Source organism: Rhododendron vialii, chromosome 7a, assembly GCF_030253575.1.
Source record: "Rhododendron vialii isolate Sample 1 chromosome 7a, ASM3025357v1".
Taxonomy (NCBI): domain Eukaryota; kingdom Viridiplantae; phylum Streptophyta; class Magnoliopsida; order Ericales; family Ericaceae; genus Rhododendron; species Rhododendron vialii.
Window position 1 is genome coordinate 34,558,743 of NC_080563.1, and position 23,001 is coordinate 34,581,743.

General features: G+C 36.0%; 1 protein-coding gene across 1 annotated transcript; it reads right to left on the reverse strand.

The window, feature by feature from the left end:
• Positions 1–13,697: 13,697 nt before the first annotated feature.
• On the reverse strand, positions 13,698–14,872 carry LOC131333100 (uncharacterized). The gene is made up of 3 exons (XM_058367438.1): positions 14,815–14,872; positions 14,480–14,711; positions 13,698–14,345 (listed from the first exon to the last, which is right to left on the reverse strand). The coding sequence occupies exons 1-3, from the start codon at positions 14,845–14,847 to the stop codon at positions 13,879–13,881; spliced, it is 732 nt and encodes a 243-aa protein (XP_058223421.1). The 5' UTR covers positions 14,848–14,872; the 3' UTR covers positions 13,698–13,878.
• Positions 14,873–23,001: the final 8,129 nt, after the last annotated feature.

Below are 23,001 nucleotides of genomic sequence, written 5' to 3' on the forward strand. Positions count from 1 at the left end.
GCGACGTTGCTCTCTAACAACAGTCCCATTTAATGATCATGGCAATCATAATTTTTATTCAAGTCAATGAGTAATGTACTTGCGCAAATGGAGTGGTAGTCCAATAATAGGGCGCACCATGTACGCGTTGGACATGGAGTTCAAATCTTGGTAACTACAAGGACTTTCGCCGAGCAAAAAAGAAGAGTAATTTACTTGCATAAAATGTAATTCAAATATCTTGTCACCGATCAAATATATATCTTAATTTGCTTTCTAGATGAAGTTTTAAAACCTTTAACCGAATAAAGCAAAATTATACCGTAGATGACTTTTTTAGATGTGGGTGTTAGAAAACAAGTTTCCCTAGCCGTCATCCAAATGATTTTATATTTTCATATATTAAAAAAAAACATAACGATCCTAAAAGTTGTGGCTTTCTTCTCTAATTGAAGAATCAATTGATTAATCAACCTGACTATGGTTACTACCCAAATCGGTACAGATTGTGTGTACAAATGCTGTCAAATAATCCAATTCATTTATAAATTTTAAAATACTTTTTCGAGTAGTCTTGTAAAAAATTAGTTCAATAAGATAATTGTAAGTGCATGTCTCCTGCTGAAGTTTTCTGCAGGCTTTGTTCCTGTATGTTTGGTTTTAAGATCGTCGCCCGAAAGATCAATTCTAGTAGTTTTCTTTGATGAATATTTAATTTTCCCAAAAAAGGGGATTCATTTCACATAGAAGGTTTTTTTATCATCTTTTCTACGGCAAGTTTTCTGTATGTAAACGTGCGGTGAATGGCCCAGCAAGTTGTGGCAGGGAGAATTGGCCTTGTATTGTTCTCATTTAACCTTAGCTGGGCCTTGCTTTAGATTATACACCGGGTTTGTTGAAAAGTAAGCTTGATTGAGAATGAAAAACATATGTTTGGTACTATTAGTTTGGAGGCTTGGTTGCAAGCCAAAGAAGTCAGAAAGAGATTGCTTGAATTCAATAGGTGTTGCCAAGATTGATTTTGATAGCCAAGATATGCGTGGAGTTAAATGCTGAGAGGAAAAGCCTCTAAGCATGAGTTTAGAATAGTGCTCTCTTTGACCTATAAATTGGATGCTTTGCCACAGAAAAAGAGGAGAGAGAGAGAGAGAGAGAGGGGAACGGGGACCCTCCATAGGTTTCCCCCACCAGTGTAGTGAGTTTGTGCGTGAGGAAGAGTGGGGAGAAAAGAAACAGAGAGAGTGAGGGGCGTGGGAGCAACTCCAGACGGGGGTCCTCCCTGATAAGTTATGTATTTGCATGTGCTTTGTTGTAAATCAATAGATAAGAGTTTGTTTAGTGCATGAATTTGTGCCGCTTTCACTTTCCAACAGGGTTGTCCCTTCGAGGGCGTCCGATAAAATTGGAACGATACAGAGATTATATATTGGATCTGGCAACCCGTTAGCCGTGCCACTGACAACATTATGTAATATAATGTAATGTTTGGGATGATATTAGCCTTTTTGCATGACAACTCCAATTAATCATCTATTGTATCTATGTTCTCACTTCTCATCTGACCTATTCGACAAGGATATTTGCAAAGTTTTAATTGCTCATGGACTCGGCCTTAATGTGACATCCTACTTACAAAGCGCGCATATTCTCATATTTTTCTGAGTGCTTTTATGTATCTGAATGTTATTTAATGGATGCAGTTGTTGCCACAAGTTTAGTTTATGAAGGTAAGAGTTCTTTTGAATCCCTAGATTTCTTTGTTTTGGCAATGTTCGATTGCATTTATAAGTTTAATGCGCGCATTTGCAATGACTAGCTAGCTGTATCGATTGTAATAGATTCTAATCAAACAAACCTTATTGTAGTGCAATTGATGCGATGCGATGGCACATTATCATCTCATCAAGTCGTCGTCGTCGTCTTCTTCTTCTTCTTTCTGTTCTGTTATTGCAAGGGAAATATTGAACCATGTAATTAAGGAAAGATAGATATAAATAGCTCATAAGAAGTTACGATCCCCTTCTTAGGTGTTAGTTCTTTGTGGTTTCCCTTTCGGCCTTTCCTTTAGCACTCGACAACATTGGGCGTAGGATCAGACATGCATCCAATTTCCTTCGATAGGAATAGTTGTGTCTCGTATAATTGTTCCGGTGTTGATTGTTCCTTTGGGCATATTTGCAACTGCAACTGAACATGTATAACTTTTCTGGGCCGGTTTATAGATATTAAGTATCTCTACTTTGTGGAGTGCTAGAAATTAACTACAACCCCATTTTTTAAGGGTTTTGGATTTTAGATTCTAATCATTATTCTATTTCTCTCTACACTAATTAACTATAAATCCAAATCCAAAACCCCAAAACGAACAGGCTCTTCTATATGTTTCTCTCTTTTAATTTGCAGATGATAGCGGTAGGCATCATTTTTCATCTACTTGGAGGGTACGTCATGAAGATTGCACCCAAAGCAATGTTTCTCGTTGAGATAAGATATTTAAAATTTCTTTTACCATAAGCTTTGAAGTATATGGTTAGTACTTCCAACTATATAGTAAAAGAATTTCAAATATGTTACCCCAACTTGGAACGTAGCTCTGGGTGTGATCTTCATGTAATGACCTAAGTTTAGACAGGCAAGCAAGAAGTTAAAGTTTCCGCTGATTGATATGTAGAGTTATTAAATGTTTTGTACTAAAATTAACGAGCCTACAGGTATCATCTACGAATTGAAAGTGAGTCAAAATTAATAGAAACATGTGATTTTTAGCACTCTACAAAGTATATAACATCCGGTTAATTAGCCCAAAAAAATTTACTGGTCCCATTGTTGCTCCAAATATGCCCAGAAAAACAATCAACACGAGAACAATTATACAAGACACAAATATCTCAATCGAAGGAAGTTCGATGTTTGGACCATGTGCTAAAAGAAATTATGTGCAATATGCAAAAACTTACTCTTTCGTGTTTATTTATTGATTTTTTTTTGTAACGTTGGGTGGCCGAACTTGTGTAATTTTGATCTTTTTGAGGAAAAAAACTACTATAGCTCTAAACAACTTTGAAACTTGTGTATGGCGGTCGCTCGGACTCATCCGCCCCTCAATCTGTCCTTGTGGCTCATTTGCCCCTCTATCTATCCTCGTAACAAAACCTACTATTAGCTTAGAGCAAAAAAAAAAGAAACAAAGCCTACCATTAGCAATCTTTATTTTAAGTTCTTTTGTGTCACGAGCATTTTATCTAACAGTTAAAAGGGCACGTCCCAAAGTCACTAAACCCTTTATTACTACAACCACTCGATTCTTTCAATGTAAAAATAAAAACCATGCACGTACATAAGAATCAATGTATCACCTTGATACGATTTTTGCAAATCCAAGGATAGAACATACTCATGTGGTGGCATTTGATGAAAGACATTGGCTACTAGGTAACAAAATAAAAAATAAAAAATCATTAATTGGAATGTAAATTGATGAGCACTAAATTATGAATGAATAATTTTTCATGTAAGAAAGCAAGGGTAAAATTGAAATTTACAATACCGAATTGTAAATTTACATAACCTATTGCAAAATTTGTATTCAAGTATGAGCTACTTCTATCTCTTGCTTTTACTCACTAGTCTCTCTCTTCTTATGAATACCGAAATTTTGTGTTCCTCTTCAAAACACTGAGGACTTCTCTGTATTTCTTTTTATTTCCCATAGCGACATGTTTGTATGTCCTCTTCCTTTTCTATTTTTTAGTGCTCTTGTATTTAATATGTACAAAACCAAGTTTAAGTTTCAATTATGAGTGACGCAGAGGATCGATGGTTTTTGGTTTGTGTGTTTATTGGGGGTTTTAATGGAGAAGATAAAAGGACAAATTTTCTACCTTTGCAACATTATAATGGTAGGGCTCCTTGTGATCTTTCATATAATATCGTTGCTTTCTACTTCATGTTTAAACAAGAAGTGTCCGCACGAGAATTAGTTCAAACTATTTTTGCTTCTCATTGATGCGTTATTCCTCCTCAACCTATTTCTGAAGGGGTCTAATGGTGCTGTTATAACGCTTCTATGGTTGTACTGAAGCCAAAGTAAGTTGCACACGAGACTCAGTATAATCATAGAAGCGTTATAACAGCAGCATTAGGCCCCTTCAGAAATAGGTTCAGCACAAATAACGCATCCGTGAGAAGCAAAAATAATTGAACTAATTCCCGTGGAAACAATTCTTGTTTGAACATGAAGTAGAAAGCTACGATATTATATGAAGGACCACAAGGAGCCCTACAATTATAACATTGGAAAGGCAAAAAATTAATCCCTTTATCTTCTCCACTAAAAGTCCCAGTAAACACCCAAACCAAAAACCATCGAACCACTACGTCATTCATAATTGGAACTTATAAGGTTAGGTTTTGTTTTGTACATATTAAATACAAGAGCACTAAAAAATAGAAAAGGAAGAGGAGATACAAACATATCACCTTGGAAAATAAACAGAAATATAGAGAAGTCCTCAGTGTATCGAAGAAGAACACGAAATCTCGGTATTCGGAAGAGAGAGAGTGTTGAGTAAAAGCAAGAGAAAGAAGTAGCTCATAATTGAAGCTTTTTTTTTGGAAATTCCTCTCTGATCGAAAGAGGAGAAGGTTAGGTTATAGTGTCAATGACAAAACCTTCCGGATCAAAAAAAAAAAAACGACAAAAACTTTTTTTTTTGGTAAGTGGCTAATTTAAGGAATTATACATGAGAGGAGTAAGATTGCTCTTCTTTATATACGCATTAGTGTAAGTTGGTTAGCAACAGATTGCATCGTATGTGGAGAAATATAAGGAGCTAGAAGTGTAAGTTAATTAGTTATTTACAAATTGCATCTTTTATGGAGAAATATAAGGAGTTAGACTTAGTATCCTTGTCATTCCGATTTTATCATATGTTTTCGAAAGAGTAGCTAAACCTAGTCACATTTTGTATTTTGAACGAATCCCACATCCTCTGTTTTTTACTTGGGGACTACTCTCTTAAGGAGACTGCCTATTATCACGTACATGAGAGAGGCTGGCTTTTATATTTTCGGAGGCATAAAGTGAATTTAAAATAGGGCCTAGGTTCTTGTAAAAAAAAAAAAGAATCAATATAGGTGGTAATACAAGGTAAAAAAATTGAACATGATATTTTTAGATTCGTAATTTAACTAAAATAATTTTTTTAGAATTTAAACCATTAAAAAAATTAATCAAGCGATGTACTGCTGGCACCAAGCGTTTTCTCTAACTAGCTAATCATGTACCTAGCTAATCATGTAATTAACTATATTCTTGTAAGAATATTATTTTTAGCAATAGAAAATTATTTATTTTAAGCTTTTTCTTATTAAAGTTTGTTGAGAAGAAATAGGTTATTTTCAATTATCTATTGTGAACCGTGATCTATTTGGTTCTCAGGCAAATGAATATTGGCCCGAATCTTTTCCATGCGTATTTTCCTCTTGAAACGCAGGGGAGAATTTTTCCATTAGAAAGATACGAAATCAGTTATCACTTCCATAATTTGGGGCTATTTAATGTTAACGGTGGTTAATCTTGCTAGTTAAGACCTACACGTTATGACGTTAGTAACAACGAATAGAAGTGAGGGTAACATTCACCCTCGTTTGGTGAGGGTGAACAAAATCGTACTCAGTAAAGTTGGTGATGTGTGTATGTGTCTATATATATATATATCCTTAATTGTTAACTTTATAGAATAATAATAATGTACGTACTAAATTGGCATTGAGTTGCCATACGTATTAAGGTGGGGGTTATGTTTTTTTTTTTTTCCTTCCCAATATTGTATACATCAGCGGGATAAGTGAGTTAGTTCACATGGTGTTTAGAGTTTATACATAGCTTTGAAACCACAAATCGTCCACGACGGGGCTCGAACCTAGGAGTTACCAACTGGGCTACAGGCCCATTGGTAGGTGGGGGTTATGTTGGCTATGAGCATTTAGGCACAAGCATTTAACTCATCATGTAACTATGCTATAACTGTTAAGGTAACAAAAATTGGAGTAGTATATATGAGGTAATTAAATACAGATGCACGCAACAGAACTTTACAGCATGGATTTTTTGTTTTTCTTTTCTGTTTCAGTTATTGTCACATTCCTAATTTTTTTGAAATAGCAAAAAGAATTTTATTAATTTTTGAAAACAAATTAGAAAGATTAAAAAGACCCTAGGCACGAGGAATTTTGTAGTTAATTTGTTTGTTTTTGGTCTCAAAATCTCTGCGCACATTCTCAATAATTTTTTTCTATATATCACTCACTACTCATTATCTCAAAAACTTCCCGCAAAAGCGAAACCGAACATAGTATAATGAATAGTTTGGTAACTTTGGTTATTAATTTACCTTTACAACAAAGTCCACCACCAACTTGGAGTACTTCTGAATATGTTTGTCCCTTGCTGATGCTTTCTGCAGGCTTTGGTCCTGTATGTTCGGGTTTAATTCACCAAAGAAAACGGATTCATTTCACATAGACGGTTTTTGTCATCTATTATACTGCAAGTTTTCTGTATGAAATCTTGCCTGGATCGACTTATATCCTTGTTGTTTTTTGCGATCTCTCCGCGTTAGGCTAGCTACTATGTAAACATGCGGTGATTGGCTGAACAAGCTCGGACGAGGGGTCGACTTGGCAGTGATGTTTCCAACTTTTGTTCTCGATCGTGATACACTGATACTGGATGCTAGCCCAAAGGTTTCTATGGAATACCTCATTGATTTTGATGATAACAAAATATATTTTTATTGAAAAGAAATATAATTAATATTGTGATATTTGGAATCCCTTAATGTTTATTTTGTAGGATTTGGTTGAAGTGCACATGGGAAGATTGCTACACCAAATCACTATCTTCAATGGTCAAGATAAATTGAAAGGCGGAAGATTAAGGACAAATCTTCTCTTATTTTTTAATTGGCTACAAGGGATATTTTGTGGAAAGCAAAATGCTAATCAATGAGAAAGATTGAAGATTACTTGGGTGCTTAATTATCTCTAACGGCTACTGCAGAAAAGAAATGGAAATAAGAAATTGATTGGCTACATTTTTGTTGACTAGACTAGAAGATTGTCCTAACGGCTAGTGGAATTTGGATGGAAGCAATTGATGTGCTGGTTGCATTCTTGGAGTATATAAAGGGAAGTAAGGATTACACAACATAGCTTGGGACAAATATTTCAAAGAATACATCAATCTCTTCGTACTCTATTCTTCAACTTGTTAATTTTACACTTGTATGAGAGAGCTCTTATTTTGATCTTTATTGTAAAAGGGATTGTACACCCTTATTCTACTCTTGTGAGTGATTACTTTTTGTGAGTGGTTTTGGAGAGAAAATCACTTGGTAGTTAGGTGTTACTAGCACCGGAGTCAAAACTAGTTGGGTTAGGTGTGACTAGCACCGGAGTCAAAATTAGTCGGAGCGATTGGGGATAGATTGCTCGTTGTAAAGGTTGTCTAGCACTTGCGAAGCTAGAGGATTGTAACTATTGAAGATAGTGCAGCAAATCCCAAGTTGGACACTTGGGGAGTGGACTAGGCCGTGAAGTTGCGGACCGAACCACTATAAATCCTTGCGTTCGATATTCTCTCTTCCCTACTCTCTTTAATTGTCGCTTTGCATATTTATATTGCTTGTGTTATTTGATAATCTTTGAATCTTACTTGGGGCAATTTGGCTTGCTTTATTTTTATCTTGCAATTAGTTTTTAATTCCGCGTTATAATTGAGATACCCAATTCACCCCCCCCTCTTGGGTTGCTTTTGGACCAACACTGGAGGTTCGTGGAGAGGTGATGTTAGGCGGTAGTTCTTGCTCTCCCACTGCCCTCTCTTGGTCTCCTCCCTGTTGTTGCAAGCTGTGCGCATTATCTTGGTGGGTTTGTCGGTTTCCTACCAGTCGCCGGTCATCTACGTACATCTGGGAGTGATTGTATCTGTTTAATGGCGAGGCCGTTGGGTGGTGGTGCTGGTATGAGCGGTGATGCATACACTGTTTTGTGCGGTAGCAGTTAGGATGCGGGTTAGGGTTTGGGTCTGCCGGGCGGGTCCTTTTGGGCCCGTTTGTTCTTTTTGGGCTTGTTTATCTAGGTATCGGGTGTGCTTGATTGCCGTATTTTTAGGCTCCCAATTTAGATTAGGGGCTGTGCATCGGCCCATGTGGTATACTGTCCAACTTTTTGTTGGATTTCCCTTTTTCCTTTCTCCGTTTTTAATAAAATTTTCCCTATAAAAAAAAAAACACAAGTTGTGGCAGGGAAAATTGGCCTTGTATTGTTCAAAATTGGGAAAATGACGGCCAATGACGTATTTTGATAATTAATACCCGCTAAGAACATTTGTTAATGGATGACATTTTCAGCATTAACAAATGTTCTTAGCTTGTCCTTGGCGGGTATTAATTATCAAAACACATCATGAGCCGTCAATTTCCCTTCAAAATTTGGCCATAGCTGGCCCCTTACTTTAGATTATATATAGACCGGGTTGTCCCTTTGGGGACATCCAAATATCCAATAAAAATTTGGAACGATACAGAGATTATATACTGGGTTTGGTAACCCGTTAGCCATGCCACTCACGACAGCACGTATGTAATGTAATGCATGGTTGGGATGATATTAGCCTTTTTGCATAACAACTCCAATCATCTATTGTATCAACACGAAATGTTCGTGGGGAAGAGGTTTTCTATCTTCTCATTCAACCTATTTGACAAGGATGGGGAACGATAGGATATTTGCAAAATTTAATTGCGGATGTAAATTTCTTTCTTTTACCAATATTCAGTGTTTTTGTTGTGGTGTGGTCACAGCAGGGAGGAGCCGTGGTGGTAGCTGGGTAACTAGTTTACGGTTTGGGTGTGTTTTGGGCTTATCCCCTTTGTACGTACTTGCGCTTTTAGGCTTTCTTTGGTGTTTGGGCTGCGTCCCGTTCGCGTTTATTCTTTTATTTGGGCATTAAGGCCTCTTAGTTACTAGACTTTGTCCATTGGGGTGTCTCAATCCTTGGTTGTCATCTTGTCAATCAAAGGGTGTAGGGCACTTGTTGCCTTTCTCTTTGCTCCTGTTAGTTTTTGTAATCACTTTCAAAGATTAACAATTTTTTTTTTGCAATTCAAAAAAACAAAAAACAAAAGTTCTTTGTTGTTTCCCTTTCGGCCTAGGTGTAATTAGCACTCGACAACATTGGCTTAGGACCAGACATCAAACTTCGCTCAATAGGAATAGTTGTGTCCCGTATAATTGTTCCGGTGTATATTGTTCCTCTCGGCATATTCGCAGCCACAATTGGACAAGTATAACTTTTCTAGGCCAGTTTATCAGATTTTTATCATCTCTACTTTGTAGAATACCTAGAAACCGCATGTTTCAATTTGATACTCTCTTTCAATTTGCAGATGATAGCAGTAGGCGTCATTGTTCAGCTCCTTGGTTGATACATGTGTTTGAGTAGGCCTGTTTTAGTACATGATATTTAATAACTCTCTAGATCAATCAGCCGAAAATTCTTTCTTCTTGCTTGCCTGTCTAAAGCTGAGTCACTACATGAAGATAGCACCCCAAGCTATAGTCGTTGTTGAGATAAGATATTGCAAACTTCTTTTTCTATAAGCTTCGAAGTATATGGTTAGTATTCAGGAGTCACAAACTTTTGCTTGATTCTCGAACGATAACCATATACTTCAAACTATGTAGAAAAATAATTTTCATATGTTACTCCAACTAGGAACATAGCTCTGGGTGCAATCTTCATGTAATGACCCAAGCTTAGAAAGGCAAGCAAGAAGTCAGAGTTTTCGGCTGATTGATCTGTAGAGTTATTAAGTATTTTGTATTAAAACGAGCCTACTCAAATACGGGTATCCACCTCGCAGCTGAAAAATGATGCTTACAGCTATCATCTATGAATCGAGAGAGACTAAAAAATAGAAACATCTGGTTTCTAGCAGTACTCTACAAAGTAAAGACAATTAACATCTAATCGCCCAAAAAAGTTTACTTGTCCTGTTGTTGCTCCAAATATGCCCAGATAAACAATCAACACGAGAACAATTATACAAGACATAAATATCCCAATCAAAGGAAGTTCGATGTTTGGACCAAAGCCAATGGTGTGCTGTCGTGTGCTAAAAGAGAAAGTATGTGTACTACGCATAACTTTCTCTTTCATGTTTATTGATTTTTTATTTTATTTTATAACATATTGAGCAGGCAAATTTGTGTAATTTTGATCTTTTTTAGAAAAAAAAACTACTATATATAAGTGAAAAAGAAGAAAAAAAATGACGTTTTACAAATGTTTTTACCGATATTGGATAGAGTTGATTTTTTTTTCAAGAACCCTAAACAAATTATTTTAAAGAAAATTAATGTCTCCGATCCTTTTTTTGAAATCCAAGATGGGCCCAAAAGAGTGTTGTACACGGTGTTTGTACAGTTCTTGTTGTACTTGTAGCACCTCTGAACAAATAAGTAAGTGAAAAAGAAGAAAATGCCTTTTTCGAACAAAGAAGGAAATAGGGAAATACCTCGTAGAAGACAAACTTTTCTTCTCCATGCTGTTTGTTCTTTGGTAATTTGAAGGATTACACAACTATTCTGTATCTTTGGCATCCACTGTCAGATTTTTTTTTGGGTAAAAAAAAAAGAGTCAGATTACAGTGAGATCAATCTCTCTCTAAATATACATATATATGTAGTACTATATATATGCACAGTGTAGCATCCATTTACAATAGAGAAGAATGATCATACCTGATTGGGTGGTTGTAAACAAAGGAGGGGAAAGTGGCAGGATTCTGCAGTTCTCTCTTCTTCTTCTTTTTAACTCAGCTATCCGGGCCAGTTTATACGCACCACGACTAATCTTGGGATATCAATTCCACTCCTACTTGCGGAAATCTCAATTATAGCTAGTGCAAAGCTCTATATGTACTGACTCGTGTAAACAAAAAAGTGGAGGGGCAGCGGGGTATATATGTTAGTTTGGAGTGGGAGTGATTTTACCCTTCTGCTCTGTAAAAAAGAAAATGAATTGAAGGTTTAGTGGAAATTCCTCTCTGATCAAAAGATGAGAAGGTTAGGTTATGGTGTCGGCGACTAAAACCTTTTTTTTTTTGCCAAGGGGCTAATTTAAGGAACTATATGTGAGAGGAGTATGATTGCTCTTCTTTATATAGGCACTAGCGCATGCCTTCAGGCACGGCTAGATTATTGTAAGTTAGTTACAGAGAAATATAAGGAGTTAGACCGAGTCTCCCGTATCAGTTCAATTTTATCAGAGGTTCCCAAAAGGGCAAGTAGACCTAGTCTCCCCATATCATTCCAATTTTATCGAGGTTCCCGAAAGGGCAGCTAGACCTAGTTTTACTAGGTATTTTGAACTAATCCCACATTCTCTAATGTTTACTTGGGGATATATATATATATATATACACACACACACTCTTTTTAGGAGACCACCTATTATCACGTTAGAGAATTTGGTGTTAACTTGTCTTACTAGGTATTTAGAGCATGGCTTTTCTTTTCTTTTTTGTTTCAATTGATGTCACTTTTCTAATATTTTTTTTGAAATATCAAAAAGAATTTTTGAAAACAAATTACAAAGATTAAAAGGAGCCTAAACACAAGGCACAAGGAATTTTATAGTTAATTTGTTCATTTTGGGCCTAAACACCTTTGTGCACAGTCTCAATAAATTTTCTCTATGTATCTATCTCTTTCCAATTAATCATTACTCTAAAAAACCTCCCTCAAAACCTAAACCGATTAGGATATAATGAATATGTTTGTTTTTTTACCTTTACAACAAAGTCCACCACCAACGTAGATTTCTGAATATGTTTGTTTATTTACCTTTACTTTTTTTGTTTGTGAAAAATTGTAAACTAGATAGGTGGCTACACCAACATATTGCGAAACTGGGCTAATAAAAAAAACATGATTCAAAATTAGAAATAACAAATTAGTCATAGATACAACCAATCATAAAAAGTAGAAGTAGTACCAAAAAATATAGTATGACCGTTGGTCCGTTGGGCTTTCTAGCCCGCCAGCCAGCTCGCCCGGCTTTTGGCCTACTAGCCCATCAGTTGGGTAGCACGTGGGCTGGGCCTGGGCCTCATTTTAAGGTACATAGCTTGGCCCGTTTGGCCTGCTAAAAGCCCGCTTGGCCCAGCCCTGGGTAGTGACTTGGCGTGTTGGCCTGGCTCGGCCCGATGATGACCCTTAGCTAGACTTAGTCACCGTAGTCCTCGCAGTGGCGGCGTTTCAGATCCTATTGCTTTAGGTTTTGGGTGTCTGGGCTTTATTGTTGGGCGCCTTTATTGGTATTTGGGCTGCGTCCCATTCGGTCTCTACTTGCTTTATTTGGGTTTGTGGCCTTTAGGTGATGGGTTTCGGCCTTTGGGGGTTCTCTTTGGTTGGCATCTTGCCAAACAAAGACCTGGGTCTCGGATGGACAGTTGTTGCCATTCTCCTTGATTCTTTTAATCTTTGTAATCACTCAAAGATTAACAAAAAAAAATCGTCATTCAAAAAAAGGTATTTTGAACGATCCCACATTCTTTGTTTTTACTTGGGGATTACTCTCTTAAAGGAGACAACCTATTGTCACGTGAGAGAAAATTTGGTGGTAAACTGTTGCATGCGGAATGAGTTTGGTTAATTAATGATTGAAGCAGCCATTTACAGAATTGTGGACGTTTACAATATTTAGAAATTGGCCAAACCAGTTAACACATAATGCAAAGAATAATCGAGAGCAGAAAAAACAAGAATGACGCAATACAACTACCATACTATAGAATGCCCTAGCTATCCTCTTCTAGCTACAAAGATAGCCGATGTATATAAGCCCGGCGCGCAAAAACGCGTAACTAGACATTGCAGTCTATATGACCCTGTTCGGACTTCTACCAGATCGAGTTTGTATGATATGTATGTACTGCTTGAATTATTTTAAATTGACAACACTTGTTTCTATTCATAACAATAATCGATCTTGAATGCATAACTTCGGTAGTATAAAATTCAATAGCATTTGAACATGAGTTCTTAAATGGTTTTGCATTCATAACATTTATATATATTTTATAAGCTGCAAACCAACCTGCGTATATTAGGACACAGACATGTAATTTTTTTTTCTCGAAGTTCTTAGAAGGAGGGAGTAAAAGAAATCCTACACCTTTTTTTCACATATAAATTGCACCAACATGGCTATCTAGAGTACTCTATTATTTATGCGAGGGGAGGGACCGAATTCATAACTACGATGTTAACATCGGCTGTTTAATTGATATTTTCTTCGAAGTCGAGTGGCTACGGGAAATTAAGGAAACGTTTAGGCTATGTTTGGTAACACTGCCACTTTTCTGTTTTCTGTTTTCTATTTCCTAAAATCAACTTCTACTTTTCCTAAAAACAAAGTGAAAGCAGAAAATATGTTTGTGTCAACCTGTTTTAAAAAAAAAAAAAAAAGAATTTCTAAAACCAGTTTTTACTTTTCCTAAAAATGTCTCTCTTGTAATTTCTCCACTAATTTCCAAACGATACAGGGGAAAGTTAGAACAATTCTGCTATTGGACAATTTAAATTGAATCAAACCAATCTAACCGTCAAATTGAATCAAACCAATCTAATGTCAAACTGAAAATCAAACCACTCCAATCACTCTCATAGTCTCATAAAAGCAAGTAAGAAAGTACAAAAACATGAATTCTGACAAAGAAACAAGAGCTGTCAAAACATCCTTGTAAAATGCTATCAATTTTGCCAATGGACAATTCTGCCTTTGGAGTCTCTTACCACTACTGCAATGGATGCTTCACTACCAATGCATCAAAGCCTTTGGCTATTAAAGATTTGGCGGGCAATAGTATTGCGAACTCTAGCCATTTCTCGCAATTGAGCGGGGGTGACATTAATCTGTTGAGAAGAGCTCCTACGGCCTTGCTCACTTTCAACAATCAAATCTTCCTTGCTATAGAATTTGAACACTGCATCATTTTTGTCATGCATCCTTATAAAGTTGTGGACCGTGCAACAAGCGGTTGGCAAATATTTTTGGGTCCACACACTAAAGCCTTTAGGCATTTGTTTCAAGATAGGAAATCGTGCCTTCAATGCGCCAAAGCAGCGCTCTATCACGTTGCGAAGGGACGAGTGACGATAATTGAACCATTCTTCTTCTTTCGTAGGTAATCGTCTACGTCCACGGAACAAGGACAAGTGGTACCGCTCACCCTTGTATGGCGTTAGAAACCCAGGCATATTTTGATATCCCGAATCAACCACATAATACTTACCTATAAAGTAGGTGACAAATTAATCGACCACATGCCAAAAATAAGCCTAAAAAAGTAAAAGAATATGGCAGCAAGACCTCATATGTGTTCACAGTTTCCTAATTTGTGACTAAAAAAACTAGAGAAGTACTTACCTAGAGGTGCCATAGGAAATTCCATTGCTGGATTATTCACACACTCAAAAAGCACTCGTGAGTCATTTGCCGTACCCTCCCAACCCGACAAGACGTAAGTAAATCTCATATCAAATGAACATGCAGCCATTACATTTTGTGACGTGGTCTTGTGCCTCCCACGATATGGAATTTGCTCACGAGCAGGAACCTTTGCATCGATATGTGTACCATCTATAGCACCAATACAATCCTACAACCAAGGACACAAGTAAATGTAACTAAATGTTAGACAATTTTATAATACAATATGCAATATGAAATAGAGAAGGGATTACTGAAACTTATCATAATACCTTAAAGAATGGCCAGTACTTTGGATTGTGCATAATCTCTGGAGGGACCTCATCAAATGGGGGGGGGGGGGGGGGGGGGGGGGGGGGGGTTGAATAATGAGCTTCCCAAGCTTACACACAGCCTTTAATACTCGTTTAAAATACTTAGAGATCGTTTGCCTTGAATGCTGGAATCGCTCTTGGATTATGCGATTTCTACTGTTGTGTCCAACTACGAGCAAAAATATACATACTTGCTCTTGAACTGTTAAGTACCTTGAATGCTTTAACCCAGTGTGTACTTTAAGCGCCTCACAAAATGCAATAAAAACATGTGTTTCCATTCGAAAACCTTCTTCACACCTTGCATCATGACCATTCAAAACCTCTAATCACTACAAGAAAAAACACTTTTGCCGACTAAAATAATAGTCGCCAAATGGCTATTTTTAGTCGCCAAAACCTTTCCGCGACTAAATTTTTGGTCGCCACTTTGGTCGGCGACACTTGGTCTGGGAAAGTTTTTGCCGACCAAAATTTTTTGTCGCCGAAAATTATTTTTCCCGACAAAACACTTTTGTCGCGAAAGGTATTCACGACTAACTTTAGTCGCCGCATCTAATTAATACAAACCCTCTCGGAAAATCATATTTACATACGGCGACCAAACTTTTGGTCGCCGAATACAACTTTCCCCGACTAAAACAAGTTTGGTCGCCGAATACAACTTTCCCCGACTAAAATTTTTTTGTCGCCAAATGTCATGCCAAATAAATAATATTAAAAAAATTTTGGGTGCCACGTGGCCCCGTCTTTGTACCGCCACGTGGACCAACCTAGAACCTCCACGTGGCACGTGTGGAATAATCCAATCCCATGTCTTTGCCAAGAATCGAACCGCCGACCTCTCTTACCTTATGAGGGTGCACAACCGCTGGGCTACGCGCTTAACTTGTTCTTTATTCCTAAAGATAATATATTTATTACATAAGAAAATAAAATAAAACTTATAAAACAATATTTATATAAAATAAAATAAAATAATATATATTATATATTATGTACGAAAAATTATATATATAATATAATTATGTTTATTATGATATAATATATAGTAAAAAAATATGGTTAGATTAATTACATTTATTTATAATTTACTCTAAAATAGTGGTAATTAATTTTTAACTTTATGCTCTCATATTAGAGCCATATGAACAAATGAAAAATGTAACTTAATCATAAAAGCCATAGAGACAAATATTAATTATGGCCTTTTAGCATCTCTAAAACACTACCTTTGAGTCTTCGACATCGCAAAAAAAAACTCTAACTTCTAAAAAAATTATCCTTGTCCTACTCCGTTTCTTTATCACATTGAAGCAACCTTCTTGTTCTTGTTCTTTTTTCTTCTTTTTTTTTATAATTTTGTTACATGCCTAAGGTCATAATAGTCGAACATGTCCCATATCAAATGAGTTTAACGCAACTTTTTTCCTGTCTTGCTTTTTTTTAAAACGCTTTATGGACCTGTGGTTATGTCTTGCTAATGGACCTGGAAAGCGTAAATTAAATTAGTGTCTAATTTTTTTAGTGCCTTAGTAGCATAGGAGGATTTTTTGCATTGGAGTTAAAAATGGAGAAACCATGGCCAGATAGAGATTTGAGAAGTTCTTCGTAATTCATTTTTTTTTCATAGTGGGGTTTTTATGACGAGAATTTGTGCAATGTACCAATGGGCATCTTAGAAAAACTAAATGACCCACAAAACGACATGTTATTTTCATCCGCTCGGGTACATTTTGTAGATGCGCACTATTTGATTAGATGATGAACGCGGATCTCCTCCTACCCCAGTAGGAGGACTTCCTCCAACCTCAGACACACGACAACCTTTCATTGGCCTAAGCTCATTTCTCCTTAATCTGCCTAACCTCTAACTAACGGAAGTTAGCCCAACCCATATTCCACCGTTGGGAAATTAATCCTTTTCACCATTAACTCCAACAATTCAATGTCCTTTTTTTCTCATCGAGGAATTAGTTATAAGGCTAGACAATCTTTCTTTGTCTAAAAATATAATAGAGAAAAATCCAAAAAAACCAATAAAAAAACACGAAACAACACATATCCAATAGATGAACGCCAATGGAAAACCTTAAAAAATAAAAAATTGGAATAGCTAATTTGGACGTTCAATCAAATTCAAAAGAGTCCAGAGCAAAAATGTCATTGCCGTTTGAATTCCAACAATGTAATGCCGCAATTGAAAAATATTTTCATTGGTGTAGATGGAAAAAATGATATTGGTAACTCATTTTACAGTAGCTAGAAGTTGGACTGTATATGATTCATTGAATAACAAGATTATGCAATTTGATTGATTCTCGTAAAGATTAGCATAAGAGTAAATTGGATAAATTCTATTAGATTTTTCCTCTTCCTTATTTTAAACGAAGGTTTTCTCCATTCATAGGAGCATTTATTTTTGTTTTTGCTTTGTTGAGAATATATGGAAGAGAGAGAAACTGAATTTAAAAAAAAAAAAAGAAATGTAAGGAGAAAAGTGAGATTTAATTAAGGAGCTTTTTTTTTGTTACTTTGGTAGCATTTAACATTAGATTTAAGGAGTTGTCATTTAAAAAAAAGTGAGATTTAATAAAGAAGTTAACGGTGGAATATGGGTTGAACTTCGGTTAAGTAGATGGAATAAATATATAAGTTTATCATGATATAATTTGATTGATTCTCGTAAAGATTAGCATAAGAGTTAATTGGATAAATTCTATTAGATTTTTCCTCTTCCTTATTTTAAACGAAGGTTTTCTCCATTCATAGGAGCATTTATTTTTTTTTTTGCTTTGTTGAGAATATATGGAAGAGAGAGAAACTGAATTTTTTTAAAAAAAAAAGAAATGTAAGGAGAAAAGTGAGATTTAATTAAGGAGCTTTTTTTTTGTTACTTTGGTAGCATTTAACATTAGATTTAAGGAGTTGCCATTTAAAAAAAAGTGAGATTTAATAAAGAAGTTAACGGTGGAATATGGGTTAAACTTCGGTTAAGTAGATGGAATAAATATATAAGTTTAGCATGATATAATTTGATTGATTCTCGTAAAGATTAGCATAAGAGTTAATTGGATAAATTCTATTAGATTTTTCCTCTTCCTTATTTTAAACGAAGGTTTTCTCCATTCATAGGAGCATTTTTTTTTTTTGCTTTGTTGAGAATATATGGAAGAGAGAGAAACTGAATTTTTAAAAAAAAAAAGAAATGTAAGGAGAAAAGTGAGATTTAATTAAGGAGCTTTTTTTTTGTTACTTTGGTAGCATTTAACATTAGATTTAAGGAGTTGCTATTTAAAAAAAAGTGAGATTTAATAAAGAAGTTAACGGTGGAATATGGGTTAAACTTCGGTTAAGTAGATGGAATAAATATATAAGTTTAGCATGATATAATTTGATTGATTCTCGTAAAGATTAGCATAAGAGTTAATTGGATAAATTCTATTAGATTTTTCCTCTTCCTTATTTTAAACGAAGGTTTTCTCCATTCATAGGAGCATTTATTTTTTTTTTTGCTTTGTTGAGAATATATGGAAGAGAGAGAAACTGAATTTTTTTAAAAAAAAAGAAATGTAAGGAGAAAAGTGAGATTTAATTAAGGAGCTTTTTTTTTGTTACTTTGGTAGCATTTAACATTAGATTTAAGGAGTTGCTATTTAAAAAAAAAGTGAGATTTAATAAAGAAGTTAACGGTGGAATATGGGTTAAACTTCGGTTAAGTAGATGGAATAAATATATAAGTTTATCATGATATAATATATAAATTTTCGGCGACAAAATGACATTTGGTAGCTAAATGGTAGCTTTTTGCCGACTAAAGATGTTTTAGTCGCCAAAGGTTCACACAAACGGCGACAAAACGAATTTAGTCGCCAATTGGTATCTTTCCCCGACTAATATTTTTGTCGGCTAATGTTTTTCTTTGCTGACTATTGGTTGGTCGCCAATTGTTTGTTTTCAGCGACCAAATGATCGTTGGTAGCCAAATGGTAGCACTTCGCCGACTAAAAATGTTTTAGTCGCCAAAGGTCTACAAAATCGGCGACAAAACAAAATTTAGTCGGCAAATGTCTACGATTGGCGACTAAAACTATTTTAGTCGCCAAAAGTTGACAATCAACGACAAAAAATAATTTGGTCGCCGAAAGTTGGTCGCCAAATGTGTTTTTTCTTGTAGTGAATACATAATCGTGTCCTCTTAATATAGAGGTTCGACATGGAATACGATTATAGTATTTCTGATGATGTTCATGTAGTGCTAGGGTAACCAATGTGATTATTGTTTCGTCATCTGAATCAGACTCCAATTCCTTGTCACTATCATCGCTAGACTCCATTTGGCTACAAAAAATATGATATACATGCTGCTATTAAGGTTGCCCCAAGCAAATTTTTCCAAGCCAAAGAAGAATTATTGCATAGAACAATAGCTCATTCAAACGAATTCATAGAACAGTTCATACACTCATCTTAGAATGAATGAAAGCCAATAATTACCAAAGCCATTCTGTGAAAAAACAAACTCCATTGAAAAGAAAATAAAGCACGAGCAAAGTCTAAACAGACTCCAAGTATAGCAGCAGCAGCAGTTGATCAAAGCCTCCAATTATAGCAGTATATGCAATGACAGCATCCATTAATTGGTAGCAATATATGCTAAATGTCAAGTGTCAAGATAATTAAAGCTTTGCCTTATTCCATCTATCTTTTAGAAGTCATAATTCCTGGCTAACCGAAGGAACAAATTCAGTTCTTATTAGGGAATTTAAATCATTAGGTACACAGCCAACAAAGCTATCTCAGCAAACTCCCTACGGCATAAAGCCAGGAGTCACCAAAGCAAAAGAAACGAAAAAAAATCTACACAGCCAATAACTAATCAACAAAATGAAAACAACCAATTTCTGCCACCCTAGTAAACAGTTCATCTACTACAGAAGATCCTGACCAAAAATTCAGAGCAGTTGCTATTGGGAGGATTACTATTTTTTCTATTCCAATGCGATAAAAAAGATGCTTCAAACTTCAAAGAAACACGACATAACTTTCAAGAAATTAACTAACCCCAACTTGAGAGAGATTGTGTTTGAGCTTTCATAGTCATGTACATGGCCGACAGACTTGCATATATTGTTGACAGACTCTGATGATTGGCCTTCTTCAAAGACCATGTCATCTGAGTCAGCAACGACATCCTTTCGAGCATTAGATACTTCCATTACCTTCAATGAAATGTTACATTAGCCACATATAATCTTGTGTAGAACATAATTGAAACAAAGAAGGGAGATAAATATAGGGATAGAATTGTATACTGCAAAAAGGCCAACAAAGTACTAAAAACTGCTGAAAAAGAAGATTGCCCAGTGACATCATAAAGATTGCCCATTAACAGTAGTCCAACAAGAAAATAAACCACAAAAGTTCCATATCCAAATAGTTGTCCAACAAGAAGAGAAAACAAACCAACCACATAAGTCTTACAATCCACAAAAGCTTACAAACCAACTACATAACCATGTCCTAAACCAAACCAACCATAAACAAAAGTTCACACATATGAAATGAAGTCCTTCTTCCTTTGCTCTGACATGCCAAGGAATATTGGTCTCCATGAAGGGTCATCCTTCAGTAGTTTCATCCCTTTCGTATACGATGCTCCATCTAGGTCTTCCATGGCATTAAGAGTTTTTATGCACTCAGCCAGCAAACCTTGTGGCTCACCATGGTCTTGAGAAGTCACACTAACACTAGTGCTCTTAGCATTATGCTTTGCTTCAAGGATATCCACCTTCCTCTTGCTACTTTCTACAAGAGCACTTAAAGATGCACTGAGGTTTGCAGACAATGAGTCCCTCTTCTTACTCTTGCTACTCTCCTTTGGCTCAGTAGTCTTCAAAGCCTTCATATCAAAAACCTTTTTGCCTTTTCCACTAACCACTACATTCGTTACTTCTATTTCGTCATCGTCTTTGTCCTGTTTAAGTTGGAATGAGGGATCAGAACTATCTGTTCCAGACGGGGAATGGACTGATGGGTGAGCATTGAATCCTGTTGCAGTGGTATCTCCAAGTATTCGGGTCATCGCTGCATAGTGTGGGAAACCTTTTTTCCTGAAATGCTTGGCCTTCTTATTAACCTAAGTGAAGAACAAAGTGGCCTGTATCAGACTTAATTGATAAGCATGAGTAAAATAAAAGGGAATAGGTCACTTCTAACCTTATATAGCTTCTCCCAGAGGTTATCATCAGCACTAACAGTACCTTTTTCCGCACACCACCCAACGCCACTTTGGTCACAAAGGCTTTTAAATTTGGTGTGCATAGTGCGTAGTTGGTTGAACTTGTTTTTTATTTGAAGTTCAGAGTATTCATATTTAGCTCTAGCAGAAAGACTCTTCCTCATCCTAGCCCAACTTTTTATCTGAAAAGTCCCAGTATCTCTACTACCCATTGTTTTCACCTCCTCCTCCATAATGTCAATAAAAAACGCTTCATTTTTCTTCGACCACAGGGAATCGGCTACACCTCTCACTTCAACATCATCATCATCCTCAATCTTGATACTTACATTGCCTTTGGTAGCCATTTCCTATTTATAAATCACCCCACAATTGGTCTAAATAAGATCTCAGATTTATTTGGGCGAAGTAGAACTATAGATTCAAGAAATCTCATGAATAAGTCAAAGGAAAAATGAATTAGGCCAATCCACATCAATTCTGCAAACCTGAATACAAGCAAAGTACTTGGCAAAAAACATTTTCACGAAGCAATAGAGTAATATCTCACTCGAAGCCGACAAAAATGAATTAGGCCACTAAAGTACGATTACAAACAAACTAGACCATAACATTGGAGAAATCAGGTGATTATTTACATTTCAATACAGGAACGGCACAACCAACGACAGCGGTACAGTACAACAAAAGCAGATTCAGCTGCGTTCTATATATATAACTCTCTATATCCATCCTTCTACGCATGTACGCATATGGTTACAGATATATGTGCAATACATCTACAAATACGAATCAAAAAAGCGATCAAACAAGTGACGAAATCCGAGGAGTGTTGGACAAAGATCGATCGATCGAGATCGAGATCGAGATCGATATTGAGAGAGAGAGAGAGAGAGAGAGAGAGAGAGAGAGAGAGAGAGAGAGAGAGAGAGAGAGAGACCTTTTCAGCCGCTTGGGATCGAGAGAGATCGATGGATCTGGGGAAAGACTCAGATGAGATAAGGAGAAGTCGCCTGTTATATCAGAAGCGGAACACGACTTCAAGATTTGGCAGCCGGTTTTTTATTTTTAGAAGAAGTGAAAGTAGACTTTTGGTACTTTTTCAATTTTCAAAAATTTAGAAAACTCATTTTAATTTTTAAAAATGAAAATAGATAACCAAACAAACTTTCGGTTCTAAATTTTAAAAATTTTGAAAATGAAAACAGAAAACAGGAAATGAAATGGTTACCAAACAAGACCTTAGGGTGTGTTCTATTTCATATCAAGTTGTAATGAATTTCTCGTTTTTATCAAAATATCAAGAGAAATAGACTTAAAATGTCGTGAAAAATCAAAAATTAAATTTTGAAATCCCTTTCCTTGTACACCCTCGTTCTAACTTCAAAGTGATCTCAAGACCGTTACAGCTGTGTTTGAGTTCCAACAAACTAAATCTTTTTGGGCTTGTTTTGTTAGATACTCTCTCTCTCTCTCTCTCTCAAGTTCAAGTGGTCTTAATTAGGGAAAATCTGAGTCCTAGTTCAGTCAATATTTCCTAATTCTGTAACTTGAACTCCAAGACTCATACTTTGAGGAAACCAAATCCCAGTTCGATCAAACTTAGGATTTGATTCCCCTTCTAAATACAACAATGATCAAACGCACGCCCCATTCCTATATATATGACCATACGTATACTCATTGTTGCCCTACAAATTTCACCTGGTTTTCTTCTCATTCACTGCAAAACATTCTTCTATTCTTCATTCTCTGTTTCTTTTCTTCTCTGTTTTCTCGTCCTCTGTTTTACACATAAACACCCAAAGAAAAAGAACAAGAAGATGGATAATAATTCTCTAACTGCCGATGATTTTGATGGTATCCAGCCCAAACCCAATTGCTTTGAGTTTGATAATTTGGTG

Excerpts from the sequence above, each read along its gene's own strand:
- LOC131333100 (XM_058367438.1), bottom strand. The coding sequence starts at position 14,847 with ATGCACAATCCAAAGTACTGGCCATTCTTTAAG. Across the intron at positions 14,712-14,814 it reads AGTACTGGCCATTCTTTAAG|GATTGTATTGGTGCTATAGA; the intron begins GTATTATGATAA and ends CCTTGGTTGTAG. Across the intron at positions 14,346-14,479 it reads ATTTCCTATGGCACCTCTAG|GTAAGTATTATGTGGTTGAT; the intron begins GTAAGTACTTCT and ends CCTACTTTATAG.